At 42.4% G+C, this 22,833-nt stretch overlaps 1 protein-coding gene across 1 annotated transcript in view; it reads left to right on the forward strand.

Moving 5' to 3' along the window:
* LOC126199040 (myrosinase 1-like) overlaps window positions 1-20,679 on the forward strand; it is a 73,553-nt gene extending 52,874 nt beyond the window's left edge. The window contains exons 8-11 of the mRNA XM_049935744.1: window positions 2,705-2,853; window positions 7,317-7,451; window positions 7,584-7,690; window positions 20,454-20,679. Of these exons, the coding sequence (XP_049791701.1) occupies window positions 2,705-2,853; window positions 7,317-7,451; window positions 7,584-7,690; window positions 20,454-20,595 (533 nt within the window). The 3' untranslated portion in view covers window positions 20,596-20,679. The remainder of the gene's footprint in view (window positions 1-2,704; window positions 2,854-7,316; window positions 7,452-7,583; window positions 7,691-20,453) is intronic.
* The last annotated feature ends 2,154 nt before the right edge of the window (window positions 20,680-22,833 follow it).

The raw sequence follows: 22,833 nt of genomic DNA on the forward strand, positions 1-22,833 counted from the left end.
TATTATGTTTTTGCACTTCCACTGCTATGAGTTTGAATCCTGAATCCTTCCTGGTCATGCTCACAAAGTTTTATGAATTTATTTGTAAAAGTATAGAAAGTAGAAAATAAAATGTCCTGTGGTGCCTCTCCTGCTCCAAGTCGGCCCGTTTGACGTCCTACCCCCCTTAAGAAATTCTTACTGGTGTTATACAAGAACAGCGCTGCCGCAAAACTAAATTTCCACGGCCCATTTAGGTCTCCTTATTCACTGCACACGCGACAACTAACATTAAAAAGAAACCCTGAGTGGCACTACCACAGCTGCTGGCCTCCCGCACCCCCCAAGCGCGCCGCTGTGTGTCTACGACAGCCTCCATCCCTTCTCCTGTTCGTGTAGTGACGTCAGGTTACCATGGCAACCCAGCGTTTGCAGGCGACGTGGAAAGGTTCTGGCCTCCCGGCCACATGCTTCGCGCCTCCAGCTGCTTTCGCATTTTGACTTGCTCTTTACTCCTGAGGGTTTAGAAGAAATGCTGACGAAGGTGCATAAAGGTTTACTGTAAAAGCAGCTACTCCTGCTACTACTACCACCACTGAAAAGTAAGCAGGTCCAACCCTGCTTGCCTCCTCTGATCAGCCGCCACTGCTTGTCCAACATGGAGCCACGAGTCTCGTCCCTAGTGAAACGTAACAAAAAGAACGTTTGTTGTCCGAGGAGCGGGTGCTAAACATAATTACGTACACGGAAGATCATCCACAGCATAGTAAAAAAAACAATTATGAACAGTTTTCGAATAAGATTGTAGCAATATAACCGTGTTGTGCATAAGAAAACCTACGGATATTCAAGGGAGGACAAGACACACTTGTCACAAAGAACCGGTGTTTGAGCATTTGAAGGACGATAGATACAGTTTACAGATGTGTATGACTGTGATGTTCTACGTTATGCACAACAAACTGCACGCGGCGTAGGTTACAATGATTTGAAGGGAAGCAGTGGACGGTTGCATAACTTCAAACAGAGCTACAGAATTGCAAGATGTAAGATAATGAAATTTCAAACAACGCGTCCAACTGATGATACACGGCAAACTGCGGAATCTGGCTGAAAATCTGTAGGTGAGATTATGAAGCCTGACACATTTCTTTCCACCCGACCACATGGGTTCTGTTGCACCCGCGGCCGACCGCGTCGTGTAATAAAATTGGCTGCGGAGCCGCCTCTGTTTGTATTTCCCGGTGCGAGCGAGCAGCGAAACCTGCTGCTTATAGAGCGGAAACTACTGTACCGTTTCAACGTGTGCTACATAGGAAAGTACAACTACTCGATAATTCGATTTAGTCGAGTCGACTGAGGAAAGAAACGAAGGAATAGCGTGCGGCGGCGCGGGCGGCAATGCTGATGGTGCCGCAAGGGGGGGGGGGGGGAGAGGGGGGGGGCGCTACCACATGTATCCGCCACAGGCATGAGCAGTACTGCTTTTGGCAAATAGCTGTTCAAAGTAACTTGCCTTTGCTTGATTGCTGATCTGCGTATGAAAATGCTCCTTTAGGACAAACTATTCTTCCTGAAAACTGTAGTTCATAGCACCTGAAACCATTGGACAAACTCAGACTCTCGATGTTTGTTTCTTCCGTACCTATAAAACATGTTTCGCACTATCTGCAGCTACACCTTACAGAATAGCCGGTTCACGATAAGCTCCCGACACTCTGTTTCGCATTCGGTTGCATGCCATCACATTCCGCTATTTCTCATCACACCCCATTACACCAATATAATCCTATATCCATTTTTAAGACCGAATACCTAGCTGAACGTCCTGCACGGTTCGTAACTCCCAAGGGGTTCGGCTTCGATCTTCATAGTACGGACCTTTGTGGTCACTGTGTCGCGCCATTTTTCATTCTGCCCATTTTGTTCCGCCCTCCTGGTGCACATGGCGAGTAATTAGCAGCTAACATTTTTCCTGTCATACCTGTTAACACAACGCTTTCAAATGAGCGTTACTAAAGATAAAACCTGTGACCTCGCACTCAAGGCGTTCCTTCTTAACCTTGTAGAAAAATTAAACTTGGGCGAAAGGCAGTGCAGACGAGAAAAGAATAGAATCACGCGAACTGTGGTACTACAGAAGAATGCTGAAGATTACGTGGACAAATTCAGTTGATAATGAAGAGGTTCTTAATCTAATAGAGGAGAAAAGAAATTTGTAGCCTGACTTGACTAATAGACGGGATAGGGTCTTATAATACATCCTGATGCATCAAGGAATAGTTCACTTGGAATGGAGGGAAGGGTGTGCAGTAAACACTGTAGGAGGTGACCGCAGGTGGATTCAGGTTTCTGTGGTTGTGTGCGGATTAGGAGGCTCGTAAGTATAGACCACCGTAACGAGGGGCATCAAACCAGCCCTCGAAATGGAGACCACCGCCATAAGAACATCAACCAAACATTATATCCAACATTGGGGAGTTTCTACACAAAAAATTGGTACACTACCGGAAAGAAGTTCCTCATTTTGACATGTGTGTTGTAAAGATTAATTATTTGTGTGATCATCTGAGTAAACCTTTTAATACTCTACTGCTCTAATTACTCAAATGAAGCACTAACGTACAATATTATTAATTAATAACGAAAGCATCGGAGAAGGCCTTCTGCTTTTCCAAACAGGCAGCCTGGAGAGGAACTGCAACTTTTGTGGCTGTGTTGACAGGAACGACGGACTTCATCGGCATCAACACGTACGGAACCGGTCTGGTGACGTTGGGCGAGACGGGAAGCATTCCGTCCTTCGCTCACGACCAGGGCGTCATCGTGTCCAGGGATCCTTCCTGGGTTGTCGGCGCCAGCGGCTACGTCTACGTAAGGAATCATGCTTTCTCAGGTTTACAACACAAAGTGCACAACAGATACTTTGCTTGTACCATCTTCCTGTTCGTGTTGTGTTACGTGGCTAGACTTGCTTACCTGATTAAACGTAACTGTAGACATGCGAATAACTTTCTGCTAAATGCTGCGTTTGTTTATGATAAAAAATGAAAATGAATGAATAAATGATGACGGTCGTTGATAGTGCTGCAGACTGGGCAAACGGAGCACTGCAGAATAATTTCCGCAGCTTGTTATTCTGTTGTTGGAGTCTTATGGACACGGGCAATAAACTACGCACACTTGTGCGAAAGCTGATGTCAATAATGGCGAAGACAGTCCCCAAAACACACACACACACTTTTTGCTGCGGAACTTGATGCCAGAAACCACAGCTCTCGCTTGCACACAGCACGCCTTATGCCCTGAAGGCGTTCAAGTGTTTTTTCCGGACGTGCTCGAAATACGGAGTTAGACAATTAATAGTATAAAATGTGAATAAGTTGAGGCATAATTGAGGTATTTATTGTTCGTTTGTTTCTACAAGTATGGCAACTCAGAATATTTTCTATGTTTGCTTACGGCATTTGGTACCGTGTGCACATGCGAGCACCTGCTTCGTTCACGTAAACGCGCCTCAGTATCCGTGTGGTGTCCACAGCAGAAGGTGTCCTGCGTGCTTTCTTTCGCGGAGAGAGCCACAACATCCTCGTGACTTGGTATTTGAAAAAGGTGGCGCACCAAGTCATTTTGCGAAGTCTGTGAGGGATTTCTTCGATCGCAGATTGCTGGGTCACGAAAGGTAGTCTATCGATTGCTTGGCCCCCCAAGAATCAACTGTACCAGGAACAGGCCGAGATCCATCAGATCTGCGCCATCGCATTCGTGCAGCTATCGCAAATTTTATGCTTGCAATGCTGCAAGAAACTTGGAGTGAAGTAGAATGCAAATTAGATGTCTGTCTCACCACTAACAATGCGCATATCGAGGTGTAATTAGGTCTGTAAAAATTCATTTTGAATTACGATACTTGCAGAAACATACCGTCAGTAAATATCTGAATCAAGTTATTACCTTTTTACATTATTATATGTTTAGCACAGAAACACAGTACTTTCAGCACTTATTTTACAGTCGCAGTTGTTACTGTCAGAGTAACTATTTGTCATAGTTAAGTTCGCATAAGGATCATAACTCTGAACACATAAAATATTAATTCATCACTCAAATAATTGAATATATAAATGTGAAATATCATCGATCTAAGGCCAGCCTAAAGCATTTGATGGTGTGAATCACAACGTGTTCTCAGAGAAACTCCAAAATTGTACCAATTAATGGCAACTAATCATTATTTATCGTACCATTTAACAGAGAATTACTTAGGGCCGATCCATGCATCTAACTCACATTCTGTGATAAAGGGGTAATGGTTTTCCTTGCAGAAAATTCAATTAAAGAGGCTAGAAACAGACCAAAAGAGCAGTCCCATAAACAAATAATTTTATCTCCTGGTTTCACAGAAACTTCAGGAAAAAAAATGCAATGTATACAAATTACGAGAAAGATGGAACTTCACCAATGAGAATAGGAAGTGGTGGAAAAACAAAATGTAAAACAAATAATAACTGCTTTCTATGTGTCGTTCACCATTTTGCAAGATAAGTCTTTGAGCTGATTTTCGAGGTCATGTAATATGCTGTTGACCTTCAATAAAAGCGTCCGGTAAATAAGTTCTTTTGTCCTTCACTTTTATAGCACATTCCATTTACACCACTTTTTAGCAACATTTATAAAACACCGATTAGTTTATAAATAATATGAAATTTATTCCGTCTTCAGTGACTGTAATAAACCATTATTAGGACCAGAAGAGTAGCGCTTTGTTTAAAGAATTTTCAGCGGTCAGTGTAACGATTGTGTTTCTCTGATAAATCGAGGTCTTAAACAATTCTTACCTTTAAAATGACCATTGTTACGTTTATTGGCTTCCACGTTATTTCACACTTCCTTCTTCTGCACACAGGTGTTCGATTTTTAGCACACTGCAGTGCATTGGAACACACTTCTTTTTCCTTTGTATATTATAGCTGGGCTTCATAAACCAGTCGCGGGATTTTCCTGTTCTCTCGATTACTACGCGAAAGCTACTTTTTGTAAGAAATTTAGTATAATTAAGTTTTGTACCGGGATCCGTTTTCGCTGGAGGCCACGGTTTTCGAGTTATTCAAGAAAAACGCACAAACGTGACCTTCAAACGCACCTGCACCAAACACTCGTCCCTCGTGTATTCACGCGCTCCCGTGTTGCCGTGCAGTACTCATTTTCCTTTGCAGAATCGTAACAGCCTTACCACTTTTCTGTGCACTTTCGCTGTTAGATCCAAACACTCTGTTACGTAGATGAAATATGTCATACAGAGAAACAGCGAACACGAATCGGTACAATTAGGTTATCATGCGCAATAATCGTCTTCTATCGGCTTTGTTAACCGTAACCAGTACTTGAGCAGATGAGCATAATGACAACACATGCCATAAACACGCACCCACCGATCGACGGACCGCCAATTTCGTTTGCAGCCCACGCACGTCCTGATCGGCTTCACTCAGCGCTTCCTATCGCTGGATGCGATTTGCACATAGTAGGTTCATTGACATTATGTTCGACGAGATGACGCTCGTTTTGACACAAAAACAGAACTTTGCCCAGGCTTTTACTATTATTTTGAACTTCCACTGAGACCATAGTTTGCTAATTTATATTTCGGCTAAAAGCAAATACAGCTGCCTATTTCAGTGTCGGAAGCTGCCTTTAATTATTTCGAACAGTGTCGTTAAATCGATACACATGCTTTAATATCAAGGACAAAAATTCCAATGTACAAAAACCGGAAGTGGAACAAGCAAGCACTTGATATTATTTATGGTGGGGTATTATCAAATTTGCCCGATTGGTCTGCGTTAACGATAAGTGACAAGTCTTCTCTAAAAAAGTGTGCCTTTTCCGCTATGTTAATTTCTTGGACAGCCGTTAGTCTGAACGACGATAATCACTTACGGTCGATACAGTAGCAATAGCAAACAGGCATAACAACAATCACTCTCTAGCAAACAGTTCACTGTGTTTCCTCAAAACCAGAAAACATTCAACACAGCCTTTCTGAAACAGCGTTAAAAATCTAAAACGTTGTCAGTTTACTTCAGTAATTGTTGTTTCGTTCAAATTTGTAGAACGAGATCACATCTAGTACGAATCCTAGTAACTTTTCTTAATCAAAAGAAATTATTTGATCTAATTTTTAAAGTAAACATTTTCGAAACCTGTTACACCGTGTATCGTGTCTCCGCAAACACAAACGTATCGGGGAAAATGACACCTTTCCTCCAAAAACACCCTTAACTCTTTATTTTTCCATTAATGGCTGCTTCAGCAACGTTAACTTACAAAACAGATTTGGAACAAAATTATATCAGTGAGACGTATGTAATGAATATCTTAATTTCATCTGAGTTGCGTGTTACACATACCCGCATAACTTTTAATAAAATATTACAAATAGCAAATTTTCAAATAAAGGTGGTCTTAATTGTGTTTGTAAACTAATTTTTACTATTTGATAAATTATTATCTATAACTGGCGACTATTCTCGTTCAGCACGTCAACTGAAATTACTTTTCATAAAAATATCGGACTGGCTTACTCATCAGGCAGCCGTGACATTCTTCCATTGTGACAACATCTTCGAACAGAACATCTTCTTGGCAAGAATGTAACAGTCCTTTGTGACTCCCTCAGTTCTATTTTTTAAGTTCATGATACTCCGAAGAACGAGCTAACCATCACTGTTGAGTATCATCGAACGCACAATTAACTGTGGGCTGTTAAAGACTGACCGCTCCTCGCGCGCCATTAGCTTTTTGACGTTTGTAGTTGTTTGACTGACGGACGGCTACCGTGTTTCTGCACTGCGTGCGATCACGCCACCGATCGCAACATATAACCATTGTACAGCTTGCGGTAAGGACCTTGCATGCTTTGCACAAATGTGGAAGTCAGTAAATCACAACTTGTCAGGAACCCATACAAGTCACATACGTGGTTTCTACGATGTACATACAGAATAAATAGGCATTAATAAATAGTGTACTAAATTATAGATTCCAACTAACTGATGAAGATTCAATAATTTCTCCGTTAATTTTTCGTGAGGTTTTCAAAGATTCAAAGATTAAAATATTAATTTCTTATCAATGCCAGTTATGCCTCTCCTATTAAATTAACTATTAACCATTTGGAACTGTAAAAAATTTCACTTCATGTGAGAAACTAACACCGCTAAGTAGTAAATGAGATAAGGATTCTGCAAATGCAAGTTTTATTTCCAAGAGTATATCGGTCATTGTATAGCTGTATATTTATTTATCGCCGTCATTTGTTTCTTCTGGACACACAGATGGTGCCATGGGGATTCAGGAAGCTGATGAACTGGGTATCCAACACGTACCCGCAGTACCCCATCATCGTGACTGAGAACGGCTTCAGCGACCTGGGCGAAACGCAGGACGACCAGCGTATAAGTTACCACGGCGTGAGTGACCATTTTCTCTTCCCCTGTGTCCAGTGTGAAGTGGTTCAATCAAAAGATTAAGAAATTGAGACCTGCAAGAATTATTATTACCTCCACTGTATAACTTACCTGTTCATTTTCTTCTCTTTTTAGCACTACTTGGCGGAGCTACTCAATGCAATCAACATTGACGGAAGTAACGTGATTGGGTACATGGCGTGGAGTATTATTGACAATCTTGAGTGGGGTCAGGGTTTCAGGTAAGCAAATACCGTCTATAAGGAACATACATTTATTTAGGGTCTTGCGCAATAACATGAAGCTAAACAAAAGTCATATACTTGTCTGTGTCTTAATGTCCATAAATTGTTGAAGTATGTTATTTTATTCAAGTATTTTAAGGCCTGTATATCCCATATGCAGTCCGAATATGCCAATACGGAAACTCCTTGAGCGAGGAGTAGCGCTACTAGGTTCAGAAAACCGATAACGGCTGGGAGAGCGTATATAACTACCGGTATTTCCTTTGTCTTCACATAAATTAATTTCGAAAAATTAGACATAACAAACTGACGTACAATTTTAACGTATTTTTCCTGTTCGCAACTAACAGTTCCGAAATTCCATTACACATTTGGGAGAAAAAGCTACATCTTTAAAAAGTTCAGACGTTTGCAAAGCTTTTCGTAAGCCATGAGTGATTTGCATAACCTATTTCGTAACAAGCCGGCGTTAGTGATTTACAGTTCCTGTGAATAAGTAACATATCGTGTCACAATAGTTGCATTCACAGCGCCAGATTTGCACCTGGTGGTCAAAACTGGAACTAATTTTTTTTTTTCCAGCGTAAAGTGGTTCCACAGTAACACATTAGAATATCTACCAAGTTTCTCTGCCGTACTATAAGTACAGCCCACAATGAATCTATGTCAGTAGCTGCACTTTAATTAGAACCACCCGGCATTATCCTCTCCTGCTGAGTCTGTTTCTCCTGCAGGAAATGTGGGGCCGATCATCACTCGTCCATGTGACTGTGAATGGCGTGTCAGGGGTAGGTCTGGGCATCCTATATGGTGGATACAGAGGTCAGGAAGGACTCAGGACTAAGAATGAGTTAGCGGTGGTGTCTTTCACTGAAACCGAAACTGAACCAGTGAGACTCGATTCACCTGTTGGGAAACCTGCTGCATCCTGCGCCAAGAGCCAGGTTCGCTCAGTGTGTATGCCTCGAGGTCTCATTCAGCATGCTGAAGAGGCTATTCCAGCAGCCGTTGAGGGACAGGGTGTAACGAACTGCAGACTGTGACGCACGTCGAAACACATTACGCCTGTTGTCTTCACTCATAAGTCATACTTGCATCTTTATTCCAGCGACAAGTAGAGAAGGTTGAGAATACCAGTTTTGCTCATGGACTTTCAGCTATGCTCACAATCTGCAGCGTTGTCCCCAGAACAGATCACGGCCCCCTGATTTATGAAGCTAGTGGAAGGCTTGAACCCGAGATTGACGATGTTCTGTGACTTCCTTGAATTGTGCCATAGGATGGAGAGTTGTAGGACCCACCTAAATGGGTCAGGTGTGCAACACACACGAGAAACAGCTGTCCAGGTAGCTGACTGAGTGTGGAGTGCACACAAGGCTCTTTTTGTAGATCAGGCGAATCTTCATCCTATCCAGATAACGTTAGCTGTAGGAATCCCGGAAATAACGGAGTGAGATCCAAAGAAATGCCCTCCCGCTGGTGAGAGTATTAAAATCCTAGTCATTAACTGTCGAATCATCCGCAACAAAGAGGCAGAGTTTGAAGCTCTCCTAAAGGACATCAGGTTCTGTATCCAGGACGTGGCTGAGTTAGCCCTTCTATTCACTATAATCCATCGTAAATCCATTGAACAAAAGAGAGAGCGCAGCAAGTGGAAGAAAGCACAGGTGTCTCCTGTTTACAAGAATGTCACAGAATGTTTGTTAAAACGTTTAGCTGACAGTAGTAAGATTTTTGGAGAAATAGAGGTCAGAGTAATGGAGGCTGTGTATTGCTCGCAGTAGACAACAAACTCATATCCACTAAGATAGAAACTAAAGCTGCATGTTAGATTGTTTGGGCAAGACTCAGTGTAAATGGTGAGCATAAACTTACTTACAATAGGATCCTTCTATAGACCAACAATTTCACCTCCTGATGTAACCGAAAACTTTAAAGAAAACCTCATTTCGCTTGTAGATAAGCCCCCAATCATACTACAGTCATTGCGGGAGACTTTATTCATCCGATAGTCATTTGAGATAATGAGAGGTGGACCTGTGAAGCTTTACTGAATGCCTTCTCCGAAAACTTCCTAGAGCAGGTAGTTCGGTACTCTGCTCATGAGAGAAATAATTCAGACCTAATGGCATGAAACGACCTGACCTCTCTGAGGGTGTCCACATCGAAACCGGCGTCAGTGACCACAAAGCAGTTGTAGCAACAATGAATACCAAGTACGAAAGATAAACAAAAACAAATAGAAGGATTTATATGTTCAACAAACTACATAAAAAAGCACTAGCAACAATCTCAATGAGGAGATTGAAACTTTTACCTCAGCACAGAAGCACGAAGAGGAACTATCGCTCAAGCTTAAAAGATTGGTTGACCATGCACTGGATAGATACAGGGTGTTTCAAAAATGACCGGTATATTTGAAACAGCAATAAAAACTAAACGAGCAGCGATGGAAATACACCGTTTGTTGCAATATGCTTGGGACAACAGTACATTTTCAGGCGGACAAACTTTCGAAATTACAGTAGTTACAATTTTCAACAACAGATGGCGCTGCAAGTGATGTGAAAGATATAGAAGACAACGCAGTCTGTGGGTGCGCCATTCTGTACGTCGTCTTTCTGCTGTAAGCGTGTGCTGTTCACAACGTGCAAGTGTGCTGTAGACAACATGGTTTATTCCTCAGAACAGAGGATTTTTCTGGTGTTGGAATTCCACCGCCTAGAACACAGTGTTGTTGCAACAAGACGAAGTTTTCAACGGAGGTTTAATGTAACCAAAGGACCGAAAAGCGATACAATAAAGGATCTGTTTGAAAAATTTCAACGGACTGGGAACGTGACGGATGAACGTGCTGGAAAGGTAGGGCGACCGCGTACGGCAACCACAGAGGGGCAACGCGCAGCTAGTGCAGCAGGTGATCCAACAGCGGCCTCGGGTTTCCGTTCGCCGTGTTGCAGCTGCGGTCCAAATGACGCCAACGTCCACGTATCGTCTCATGCGCCAGAGTTTACACCTCTATCCATACAAAATTCAAACGCGGCAACCCCTCAGCGCCGCTACCATTGCTGCACGAGAGACATTCGCTAACGATATAGTGCACAGGATTGATGACGGCGATATGCATGTGGGCAGCATTTGGTTTACTGACGAAGCTTATTTTTACCTGGAAGGCTTCGTCAATAAACAGAACTGGCGCATATGGGGAACCGAAAAGCCCCATGTTGCAGTCCCATCGTCCCTGCATCCTCAAAAAGTACTGGTCTGGGCCGCCATTTCTTCCCAAGGAATCATTGGCCCATTTTTCAGATCCGAAACGATTACTGCATCACGCTATCTGGACATTCTTCGTGAATTTGTGGCTGTACAAACTGCCTTAGACGACACTGCGAACACCTCGTGGTTTATGCAAGATGGTGCCCGGCCACATCACACGGCCGACGTCTTTAATTTCCTGAATGGATATTTCGATGCTCGTGTGATTTCTTTCGGCTATCCGAAACATACAGGAGGCGGCGTAGATTGGCCTCCCTATTCGCCAGACATGAACCCCTGTGACTTCTTTCTGTGGGGACACTTGAAAGACCAGGTGTATCGCCAGAATCCAGAAACAATTGAACAGCTGAAGCAGTACATCTCATCTGCATGTGAAGCCATTCCGCCAGACACGTTGTCAAAGGTTTCGGGTAATTTCATTCAGAGACTACGCCATATTAAAGCAAAGGACTGTAGGTAGAGACATGCTGAATGAAACGTGTGTGGCAGTCCAAAAAGAACAACGCGAGAAGCCTTCAGTGACAGTAGCAAACTATTGTCGAAAGGTCTTTCACAAAACCCAAAGAAATTCTGGTCGTGTATAAAGGCTGTTAGTGGCACCAAAGTTGGTGTCAAATCACTCATAAACAAGAAGCGAAATGAAATTGAGAGTAGCGAAGCAAAAGCAGAAATCCTTATCTCTCCTTCAAATTTTCTTTGCAAAAGAAAATCCAGTGTATTGTCCCAGTTCAGTCCCCGTACCACTGGAAACATGAGCGAAATAGATATTAGTGTCAGTGGTGGTGAGAAACATCTCACGTCGTTAAAAGTAAACAAAGCCCCAGGGCCCGATGTAATCCCCGGCCGGGGTGGCCGAGCGGTTCTAGACGCTTCAGTCTGGAACCGCGCGACCGCTACGGTCACAGGTTCGAATCCTGCCTCGGGCATGGATGTGTGTGATGTCCTTAGGTTAGTTAGGTTTAAGTAGTTCTAAATTCTAGGGGACTGATGACCTCAGAAATTAAGTCCCATAGTGCTCAGAGCCATTTGAACCATTTGAACCCGATGTAATCCCTATCAGACTCTGCACCCAGCTTGCGGCTGAGTTTGACCCCCTGTTAACTATAATCTGTTGTAAATTCCTTGAATAAAAAGGAGTGCCCAGCAGCTAGAAGAAAGCACAGGTCACACCTGTCTACAAGAAAGGTAGCAGAAGTGATCCATGTAACTGTCGTCCAGTATCCTTGACATCGATTTCATATTCTGAGCTCAAACATAATGAGGTATCTCGGACAGGACCGCCTCCTCCACGCCAATTAGGATGGATTTCTAAAACTTGAATCACGTGAAAGCCAACTCGCACTTTTCTCACATCACATCTCGAAATCCGTGGATCAAGGCAATCACCTAGATGCAGTATTTCTCAATTTCCGAAAAGCTTTCGACTCAGTACCACACCTACTCTCATTATCAAAAGCACAATCGTACGGGGCAACCACCGAAATTTGTGACTGGACTGAGTATTTCTTGGTAGGGAGGACGCAACATTTTATCTTGGATAGAGGGACATCGACAGATATGGAAGCAACTTCGTGTGTACCCCAGGAAAGTGTATCTGATCCTTCGCTATTCACGCCGTATATTAGTGGGCTTGCGAACAATATTAATAGTAACCTCAGACTTTTCGCGCATGATGCAGTTATTTACAATGAAGTACAGTCTGAACAAAACTGCTCAAATATTCAGTCAGACCTTGATAAGATTTAAATGTTCAGAAAACGAAAAAACATAGTTTGCTATGAATATAATAGCAAGGAGTCACAGTTGGAATCGATAAACTCCTACAACTACCTAGGTGTAACACTTAACAGAGACACGAAATGGAATGATCACGTAAGCTCAGTCGTGGGTGAATGAGGTAGCAGACTTAGTTTTAGGGAGAAACAATTAGTCTAGAAAGGATGGTTCAAATGGTTCAAATGGCTCTGAGCACTATGGGACTCAACTGCTGAGGTCATTAGTCCCCTAGAACTTAGAACTAGTTAAACCTAACTAACCTAAGGACATCACAAACATCCATGCCCGAGGCAGGATTCGAACCTGCGACCGTAGAGTCTAGAAAGGAGAGTGCTTACTAATCACTCGCGTGACACATCATGGAATATCGTTGAAGTGTGTGGAACACACACCAAAGATACTGAACGTAAGGGGCAGCACAAATGGTCACAGGTTTGTTTGACCCGCGCGAGAGTATCACTGAGACGTTGAAAGAACTGAACCAACAGACTCTTCAAGATAGACGAAAACTATCCCGGGCAACTCCACTAACAAAGTTTTAGGAATCGGTTTCAAACGATGACTCTAAGAAAGTAGTACAACACCACAATTTGCTCTCATAGGGATCGTGAGGACAAAATTAGATTAATTACATCGCACACAGAGGCATTTAAACAATTCTTCCCGTGCTCGAGGTGTAAATGGATCGGTATAAAACCCTAACAGCTGGCACATACCCTCTGCCATGAAATCCACAGTGGTTCACAGCGTACATATGTAAATATGGAAGTGGGTGTAGATATCAGAAGATAACACACCAAAGCCAACGGAGCCGAAGGTGGGAATATCGTACAGACGATAATACCTGATGTAAGCAGAAAACGGATGGAAAAGCTACCACTGGCCGATAAAACGAAGTATATTTTCAGCAGTTGTATAGACATATTTCAAATGCCAAACTTTAAGGTTTGCCAATGACAACATAATTCTGTCATACACGCTAAGTACTTTGAAGATAAGCTCAGTGGAACGGATATTGTCAAGGAGAGACATTATAAGATGAATCTCTAGAGCAGCAAAATAAGGGGAATGAATGGAGTGTCGCCGAATTAAATCGGACGATACTGAGGGAATTAGACTAGGATACGAGAGGCTAAAAGTGGTAGATGAGTTTTGCTATTTCGCTACTAAAATAAATGACGTTTTCAGAAGTAAAACGGATATAAAATAGATAGCTACTGCCAATAGCAAGAAAGACACTCCTTAAAAAAATAAAAAAAATATGCAAACACGTTATGTAAATTTAAGTGTTAGGAAGCCTTTTCTGAAAGTGTTTGTCTGGATTGTAGCCTTATGTGGAAAGGAAAGATAAACAGTAGAGAGAGAAGGAAATCAAAGCTTTCGAAATTTGGTGCTTCAGAAGAATGGCGAAAATTAGATGGGTAAATCGACGAATGAGGTGCTGAATCAAATGGAGGAAAAAAGAAATGTGTGGCAGAATTTGACTAAAAGAAGAGTAATAATACTAGTTCCATCGTGAGCAACCAGTGGAGGGATGTGTGAGGGATGGAGGGTAGAAATTGTGGAGGGATGCCACTGCTTGATTTCAACAACAGGTCCATGTGGATGCAGGCTGCATTAATTACGCAGCGATGAAGAGACTTACAGAGGGCAGACTAGCTTGGAGAGCGGCCTCAAACCAGTCTGTGGTCCGAAGACCATGACAACAAGGTAAACTGAAAAACTAGGATCGGTATGCACGCCTTCTGAACCAACTCGATGAGACAGTACTCGAGAAGAGTCCTGTGAAGCGAAGGAGAAACTGAAAACATCTTTGTTTAGGCCAATGCACTCAATCACAAATGTGCTTTGGCACTTGGGAGCGAATGAACAAAATCGTATCTGACTTCCACCCACTCTCGCGTCAAAAGTCCGCAGCTCGTGGTCTTGCGGTAGCGTTCTCGCCTCCGGCGCATCGGGTTTCGGGATCGATTCCCGGTGGGGTCAGGGATTTTCTCTGCCTCGTGATGACTGGGTGTTGTATCATCATTGACTCGCAAGTCGCGGAAGTGGCGCCTACAAAAAGGACTTGCAATACGGCTGCCGAACTTCCCCGCATGGGGCCTCCCGGCCAACAATGCCATACGATCATTTCATTTTTTATTTTTATTTTTTTCATGTGAAAAGAAATTGTACCTGGAAATCTATTTCGATTTATGAGCGCTCTGTAGCTGTACTAGAATAAAATTGTGACTGAAACACGCCAGTCACGGGATGCTGCTTAGCCAGGCTCTCTCTGCCGACAGCACACCGCAAAACCTACCTCAACTGACGAGGTAGTGATGGCAACAACCCAATGAAAACAATCGAATCAGTTGGCTGTCGTTTTACGTATCTGTTGCATTACTGTTCATTCATTTCTTTCGCATGAAAGCAGTCTCTGCGAGGAGATGCTCCAAATGAAAACCCTTTCTTTCCATGTGAAACCAGTCTTCACTTTTTCTGTCGGTTGAAGCATGTATTCATTCGTTCATTCAGCTGAAAGCAGTAGTTTAGTTGACTGTGTTATCTAGTTATTCTTCTGAGTGAAAGCAGTCTGTTGTGCTTTCTTTAAGTGAAGTAAAGCAGTGGTATACAACAGAAACAGGGGTACACATATCACCAGAGATAGACCCATCCCCAGGTGCACACGGAGACATTTCAATGGTTACATCAAGATTGAAGTTGTTGTTGTTGTGGTCTTCAGTCCTTAGACTGGTTTGATGCAGCTCTCCATGCTACTCTATCCTGTGCAAGGTTCTTCATCTCTCAGTACCTACTGCAACCTACATCCTTCTGAATCTGCTTAGTGTATTGATCTCTTGGTCTCCCTCTACGACTTTTACCCTCCACGCTGCCCTCCAATGCTAAATTTGTGATCCCTTGATGCCTCAAAACATGTCCTACCAACCGGTCCCTTCTTCTAGTCAAGTTGTGCCACAAACTTCTCTTCTCCCCAATCCTATTCAATACCTCCTCATTAGTTACGTGATCTACCCATCTTATCTTCAGCATTCTTCTGTAGCACCACATTTCGAAAGCTTCTATTCTCTTCTTGTCCAAACTTGTTATCGTCCATGTTTCACTTCCATACATGGCTACACTCCATACAAATACTTTCAGAAAAGACTTCCTGACACTTAAATCTATACTCGATGTTAACAAATTTCTCTTCTTCAGAAACGCTTTCCTTGCCATTGCCAGTCTACATTTTATATCCTCTCTATTTCGACCATCATCAGTTATTTTACTCCCTAAATAGCAAAACTCCTTTACTACTTTAAGTGTCTCATTTCCTAATCTAATCCCCTTAGCATCACCCGATTTAATTTGACTACATTCCATTATCCTCGTTTTGTTTTTGTTGATGTTCATCTTATATCCTCCTTTCAAGACACTGTCCATTCCGTTCAACTGCTCTTCCAAGTCCTTTGCTGTCTCTGACAGAATTACAATGTCATCGGCGAACCTCAAAGTTTTTACTTCTTCTCCATGAATTTTAATACCTACTCCGAATTTTTCTTTTGTTTCCTTTACTGCTTGCTCAATATACAGATTGAATAACATCGGGGAGAGGCTACAACCCTGTCTCACTCCTTTCCCAACCACTGCTTCCCTTTCATGCCCCTCGACTCTTATAACTGCCATCTGGTTTCTGTACAAATTGTAAATAGCCTTTCGCTCCCTGTATTTTACCCCTGCCACCTTCAGAATTTGAAAGAGAGTATTCCAGTTAACGTTGTCAAAAGCTTTCTCTAAGTCTACAAATGCTAGAAACGTAGGTTTGCCTTTTCTTAATCTTTCTTCCAAGATAAGTCGTAAGGTTAGTATTGCCTCACGTGTTCCAACATTTCTACGGAATCCAAACTGATCTTCCCCGAGGTCCGCTTCTACCAGTTTTTCCATTCGTCTGTAAAGAATTCGCGTTAGTATTTTGCAGCTGTGACTTATTAAACTGATAGTTCGGTAATTTTCACATCTGTCAACACCTGCTTTCTTTGGTATTGGAATTATTATATTCTTCTTGAAGTCTGTGGGTATTTCGCCTGTCTCATACATCTTGCTCACCAGATGGTAGAGTTTTGTCATGACTGGCTTTCCCAAGGCCATCAGTAGTTCTAATGGAATGTTGTCTACTCCCGGGGCCTTGTTTCGACTCAGGTCTTTCAGTGCTCTGTCAAACTCTTCACGCAGTATCTTATCTCCCATTTCATCTTCATCTACATCCTCTTCCATTTCCATAATACTGTCCTCAAGTACATCGCCCTTGTATAAACCCTCTATATACTCCTTCCACCTTTCTGCCTTCCCTTCTTTGCTTAGAACTGGGTTGCCATCTGAGCTCTTGATATTCATACAAGTGGTTCTCTTCTCTCCAAAGGTCTCTCCAATCTTCCTGTAGGCAGTATCTATCTTACCCCTAGTGAGACAAGCCTCTACATCCTTACATTTGTCCTCTAGCCATCCCTGCTTAGCCATTTTGCACTTTCTGTCGATCTCATTTTTGAGACGTTTGTATTCCCTTTTGCCTGCTTCATTTACTGCATTTTTATATTTTCTCCTTTCATCAATTAAATTCAATATTTCTTCTGTTACCCAAGGATTTCTATTAGCCCTCGTCTTTTTACCTACTTGATCCTCTGCTGCCTTCACTACTTCATCCCTCAGAGCTACCCATTCTTCTTCTACTGTATTTCTTTCCCCCATTCCTGTCAATTGTTCCCTTATGCTCTCCCTGAAACTCTCTACAACCTCTGGTTCTTTCAGTTTATCCAGGTCCCATCTCCTTAAATTCCCACCTTTTTGCAGTTTCTTCAGTTTCAATCTGCAGTTCATAACCAATAGATTGTGGTCAGAATCCACATCTGCCCCTGGAAATGTCTTACAATTTAAAACCTGGTTCCTAAATCTCTGTCTTACCATTATATAATCTATCTGATACCTATTAGTATCTCCAGGATTCTTCCAGGTATACAACCTTCTTTTATGATTCTTGAACCAAGTGTTAGCAACGATTAAGTTATGCTCTGTGCAAAATTCTACAAGGCGGCTTCCTCTTTCATTTCTTCCCCCCAATCCATATTCACCTACTATGTTTCCTTCTCTCCCTTTTCCTGCTGACGAATTCCAGTCACCCATGACTATTAAATTTTCGTCTCCCTTCACTACCTGAATAATTTCTTTTATCTCGTCATACATTTCATCAATTTCTTCATCATCTGCAGAGCTAGTTGGCATATAGACTTGTACTACTGTAGTAGGCATGGGCTTTGTGTCTATCTTGGCCACAATAATGCGTTCACTATGCTGTTTGTAGTAGCTAACCCGCACTCCTATTTTTTTATTCATTATTAAACCTACTCCTGCATTACCCCTATTTGATTTTGTATTTATAACCCTGTAATCACCTGACCAAAAGTCTTGTTCCTCCTGCCACCGAACTTCACTAATTCCCACTATATCTAACTTTAACCTATCCATTTCCCTTTTTAAATTTTCTAACCTACCTGCCCGATTAAGGGATCTGACATTCCACGCTCCGATCCGTAGAATGCCAGTTTTCTTTCTCCTGATAACGACGTCCTCTTGAGTAGTCCCCGCCCGGAGATCTGAATGGGGGACTATTTTACCTCCGGAATATTTTACCCAAGAGGACGCCATCATCATTTAATCATACAGTAAAGCTGCATGTCCTCGGGAAAAATTACGGCCGTAGTTTCCCCTTGCTTTCAGCCGTTCGCAGTACCAGCACAGCAAGGCCGTTTTGGTTAATGTTACAAGGCCAGATCAGTCAATCATCCAGACTGTTGCCCCTGCAACTACTGAAAAGGCTGCTGCCCCTCTTCAGGAACCACATGTTTGTCTGGCCTCTCAACAGATACCCCTCCGTTGTGGTTGCACCTACGGTACGGCCATCTGTATCGCTGAGGCACGCAAGCCTCCCCACCAACGGCAAGGTCCATGGTTCATGGGGGAAGAAGATTGAAGTAAACAATATAAATATTTATTTCATTATGCACTGAAAGATTAATTGTTGTTTTCACCATTTAAAACTTACAGACTGTTGTGTATTCCAGGTGCTATTAATAATGAATGAATGCATGCATAACTAATAAAGCAGCTTCGTTGGAAGTACAAAAGCTGAGCAAGCATAAAGGGGTACACAAAGAAAAAAGGAATATTGCCAAATTTTGCGACTGTTTGCATTCTGTTTTACTGAAAGCGTGAGGATAAATAATTAATCCAGCAAGCAAGCAGCACCTGAGTGACGCCTCGTGCTGCTGCCTAGGCCAGGGTAGCAGGCGGTGCGAGGAGGTGGCCAGTCGCCGCTGGCGCAGGTCCCTGCACTGCTGCGCCGAGCCGGACAACACGCCACCTCCTCGCGCCGGCTGCCGTTCTGGCCCAGGGAGAAGCAGGAAGAGGCTACGGCAGCGGCGCCACGCGGCCCCGCCTGCAACACTCGACGGAAAAGGGTGAATGAAAAAAGAACCCAGAGGCTCAGTGGAAACATTCATATAATTAACATTCATATACCTGGAATAACCAGTTGTCTCACATTAAGTGAAACCACTCAAGCCGGGAGAATGTGTCCATTCATTTTGGATGTCCTTTTTTTTTCATTAGACAGAAAAAACAACCTGAAAGAAAAAAACAACCGATTCTCCAATCGGTTGTTGGAAAAAGTCCCAGACGAGGCTCTGCACCTACGCCCAGTAATGGCAACACTGTGAACACGTGGACTCTTCGGAAGAAGAGATGCAGTTGCCTATTGTCTGGCCCCTACCACTCCACCCATTCAAACTCAGTCACAAAATTATTCTAATCAAAGTATAGCTTTTTTCAGGTAGGCCACAATAAAAAAAAGAACGTTTCTATCTAAATAACACAGTCTCTCATCTCTCATTACCAGACTAAGAAGCATGCAAGCTTCTCCTCTATACCCTAAAAATCTCAGCCTGCTTCGTCACACTAAAGACGGATTTTGTTTCTGCAGCGTCTGTAGGTGACATTACAATTCATGTCTGAAGGACATTGTAACATACACACATGCATGCTGCACGTCTCAAAGACATCGTAATGTTACATACAGAAACTGTATAAAGACAAACATTCTGAAACACATTGGTCTATCTGCCTCCAAAGGCATACTAAAATTTCTCTCTTCTTGTGCAGGAATCACAGAGTGCGAGTGTAGGTAGTATGGACAATATGACATATGATGGTTTGTGTCTGTCTTGGGAGTATGCGTGGATAGTCAAAGTTATTAAGGCGACCTCTTGTGTTTAGCAGGAAATCCGAGTTCGAGTCCAGCTCTGGCACAAATTTTCACCTTTCATTAAGATGCACACAAGATTCACAATTTAGGAATCCATTTCGTAACATTAAAACTGTTCTCTAACATTTGAATTCCATATTTCGTTAACAAGTACTTTCTGCTTTGCAATAATTACCGAACCACATTGTATAAATTACATAAGCCAAAATATTCAAAAAAGAAAAACCTGAAAAAATCCGATGAATATCTGCTGTCGAAGTTACCAACGCTGGAACACTGGACTCAGAAATATCACAAACTTATATAACCTATATTGTTTGTAATGATAATTGTCCACTGTGTTATTTTTCTCTGCCTCCAAAATTCACACTATGTTTGTATGACGTCAGCATGAGTAATTTTGTTTGCTTGCAGGCCAAGGTGGGGAGTTTTTAAAGTGGACACTGACGATCCAAACCTACCCAGAAGCCCGAAGGCATCGTCAGAGTTCATGGGCAACATTTATACGACCAGGACTGTGCCCTTGGAGTATTTCAACAGCACTCGAACGACATGATGTTCATAAACTGGTCCATGTTTATACTGTCAATTTTGTACTCTGTATTGCTTAACACTGTAATAAATTCTTTTAAAAACCTGTATATTTTGTGTGTCTTTATTAAACCATCAGCAGCTAACATATGGTTCTAACTCATTTTCAGTTCTTTCGTGGCCAGAATGACAGAGCCCCTTGGTACATATTGTCCAGAGTTTGCAGTTGCTTACACTCATTTGTGTTCTATGGATTGCACACCAGGAACGTTAACTTTTAATATGGTTATCACGATATTCACCTTGGTATATACTTTACCCTCAACTTATAAAATGTTTCAATAATCAAATTACCAATGGGAAGATACCATTACTTACTTCAAATCTGGATAACATTCTACTTTGAAAGACAGCAAGTCGGTAGCAGAAACCTAGTTGATTTGCTCACAGTAAGAAAGTTGTGATCATGGTGAAGACTACGACAATAGTGGGTCAAAGTGGATTCTGACACACTTCTAATATCAAATTAATTATATAAATTAAATAATTGGTCAATTAATTACCCCATCCCCTGGTGACATCATGGGTGCTCCCTAGCCAGCACATGAGTCACCCTCAGCGAACTCTCAATCCCCACTCCTCCCCCTCCCCTACCATGAAATGTCCAAGATAATGGCCTGAGAACAAATGGCGGAAAATTTAAATTTACTAGCAGGAATATCAAATTTTGTGTGTTCACCATGCAGTTCAGAGACCAACTGACCCAATTTGTAACACCAACACCAGACAGCACTGTTTGCCACATCCACTCCCATTCCCCATCCAATTTACCTGTTACCTCCAGTCTAGTCCAGCAACATCTACCAGGTGTATTGTGTACCCAAAGAGCCAGCCAGCTGGGGAGCTGCCGCCCACGACAGACCAAGCTAACCCTCTACTTCCTGCCACCTGAGCACTCCTGCTGCCACCCACAGCACACTGCAGCCTGACTCGGGCTAACTGCAGCCCCATACCTAATATAGAATCCTAAGTCTAAAAAAATATATCAAACACAGATGTTGTTTTGTCAGTACACCTCAAACTTCTCACATGAAATGTAGATTCGTCCCGTTTATACAAGTTATTTTCGAAGATAAAAGAAATTGGACCATACACATGTTTACATGTCACTTAAGTATCGTTACCTGTCGTGAAAATTCTCATTGGGTAGGAAAATATGACCTTATCTGCCACATCCTGCATCACAGGACTACAATATTACACCCATTTTCGGCTCATGGTGGAGTGCTAAGAGCACATTCTACCTCTGTCAGAGGATGCCTCCTCATTTTTGAACTCTCTTAAAGTGTAAGGTGCCCGGATTTCACAGACCTTACATGAGCTTCATCCATAATGACAGGAAAATACAGTATGAGATCCTCAGAAAATAATAATTACACTATATCAACAAAAGGCAATTGCAGTTAATCTGATGTACCGAAAACTAACAAAATAATATCTACCAATATATGGACTGGCATGAACAAACAAGTTAAAGTGAAACGCATTTTGGAGGCGAGCCACGCAGATGGTTAATGATATCGTAAAATTCCCATTTAGCAAGAGAATGGTGAGCTTCAGTGCAGAAAGGGATAAGGCCAGAACAATACAGTGTTCCTTTTAATGTAAATAAGGCCGGGATTGAGGGTAAGTGGCTGCATGTCACTGACAGAGCTAGGCTGCGACCCAGCTAGAAAAATATAAATGTGTTCACATCTAGTGAGACTGGGATTGGCTGCAGCCATACTTGGCAATGTAGACGCGACATGGTGGGGAGATCCCCATTATATAAAAGCATTTTGAGACCTAATATTTCTATCTCTGTCTTGCAACAGACCCCGCAAGTGTGTGGAAATAAGCGAAGGCATTGAGAGTTTGCTTTCTGCGAAGTGAGGATGATATGCTTCACATATCGAGGCAACAGATAGCAAAGCAGTAGTTAATTATTCCTGCGGGAATTTTTGCAGACAAAGAAATTGTGCACGTTGCTCCAACCCATAGCGAGTGTGCAATAGCCATTATTTCAACTAGGGAAAGATTAACGTTCTATGGAACGCAGGAAAGTTGCGACTGAGTGAACTCAGTCAAGGCCAGAGTAAGGAATTAACGAGGAATTAACTTTTCAGATCCAGCATGGAGACAACGCCATTGCAGATGCCGCTTGATAAAGTACCATCATGCATTAGGTGACAGTAAATGTTGAGTCTAAATTCGGCTCACTGCA

Source organism: Schistocerca nitens, chromosome 8 (assembly GCF_023898315.1).
Source record: "Schistocerca nitens isolate TAMUIC-IGC-003100 chromosome 8, iqSchNite1.1, whole genome shotgun sequence".
NCBI lineage: Eukaryota > Metazoa > Arthropoda > Insecta > Orthoptera > Acrididae > Schistocerca > Schistocerca nitens.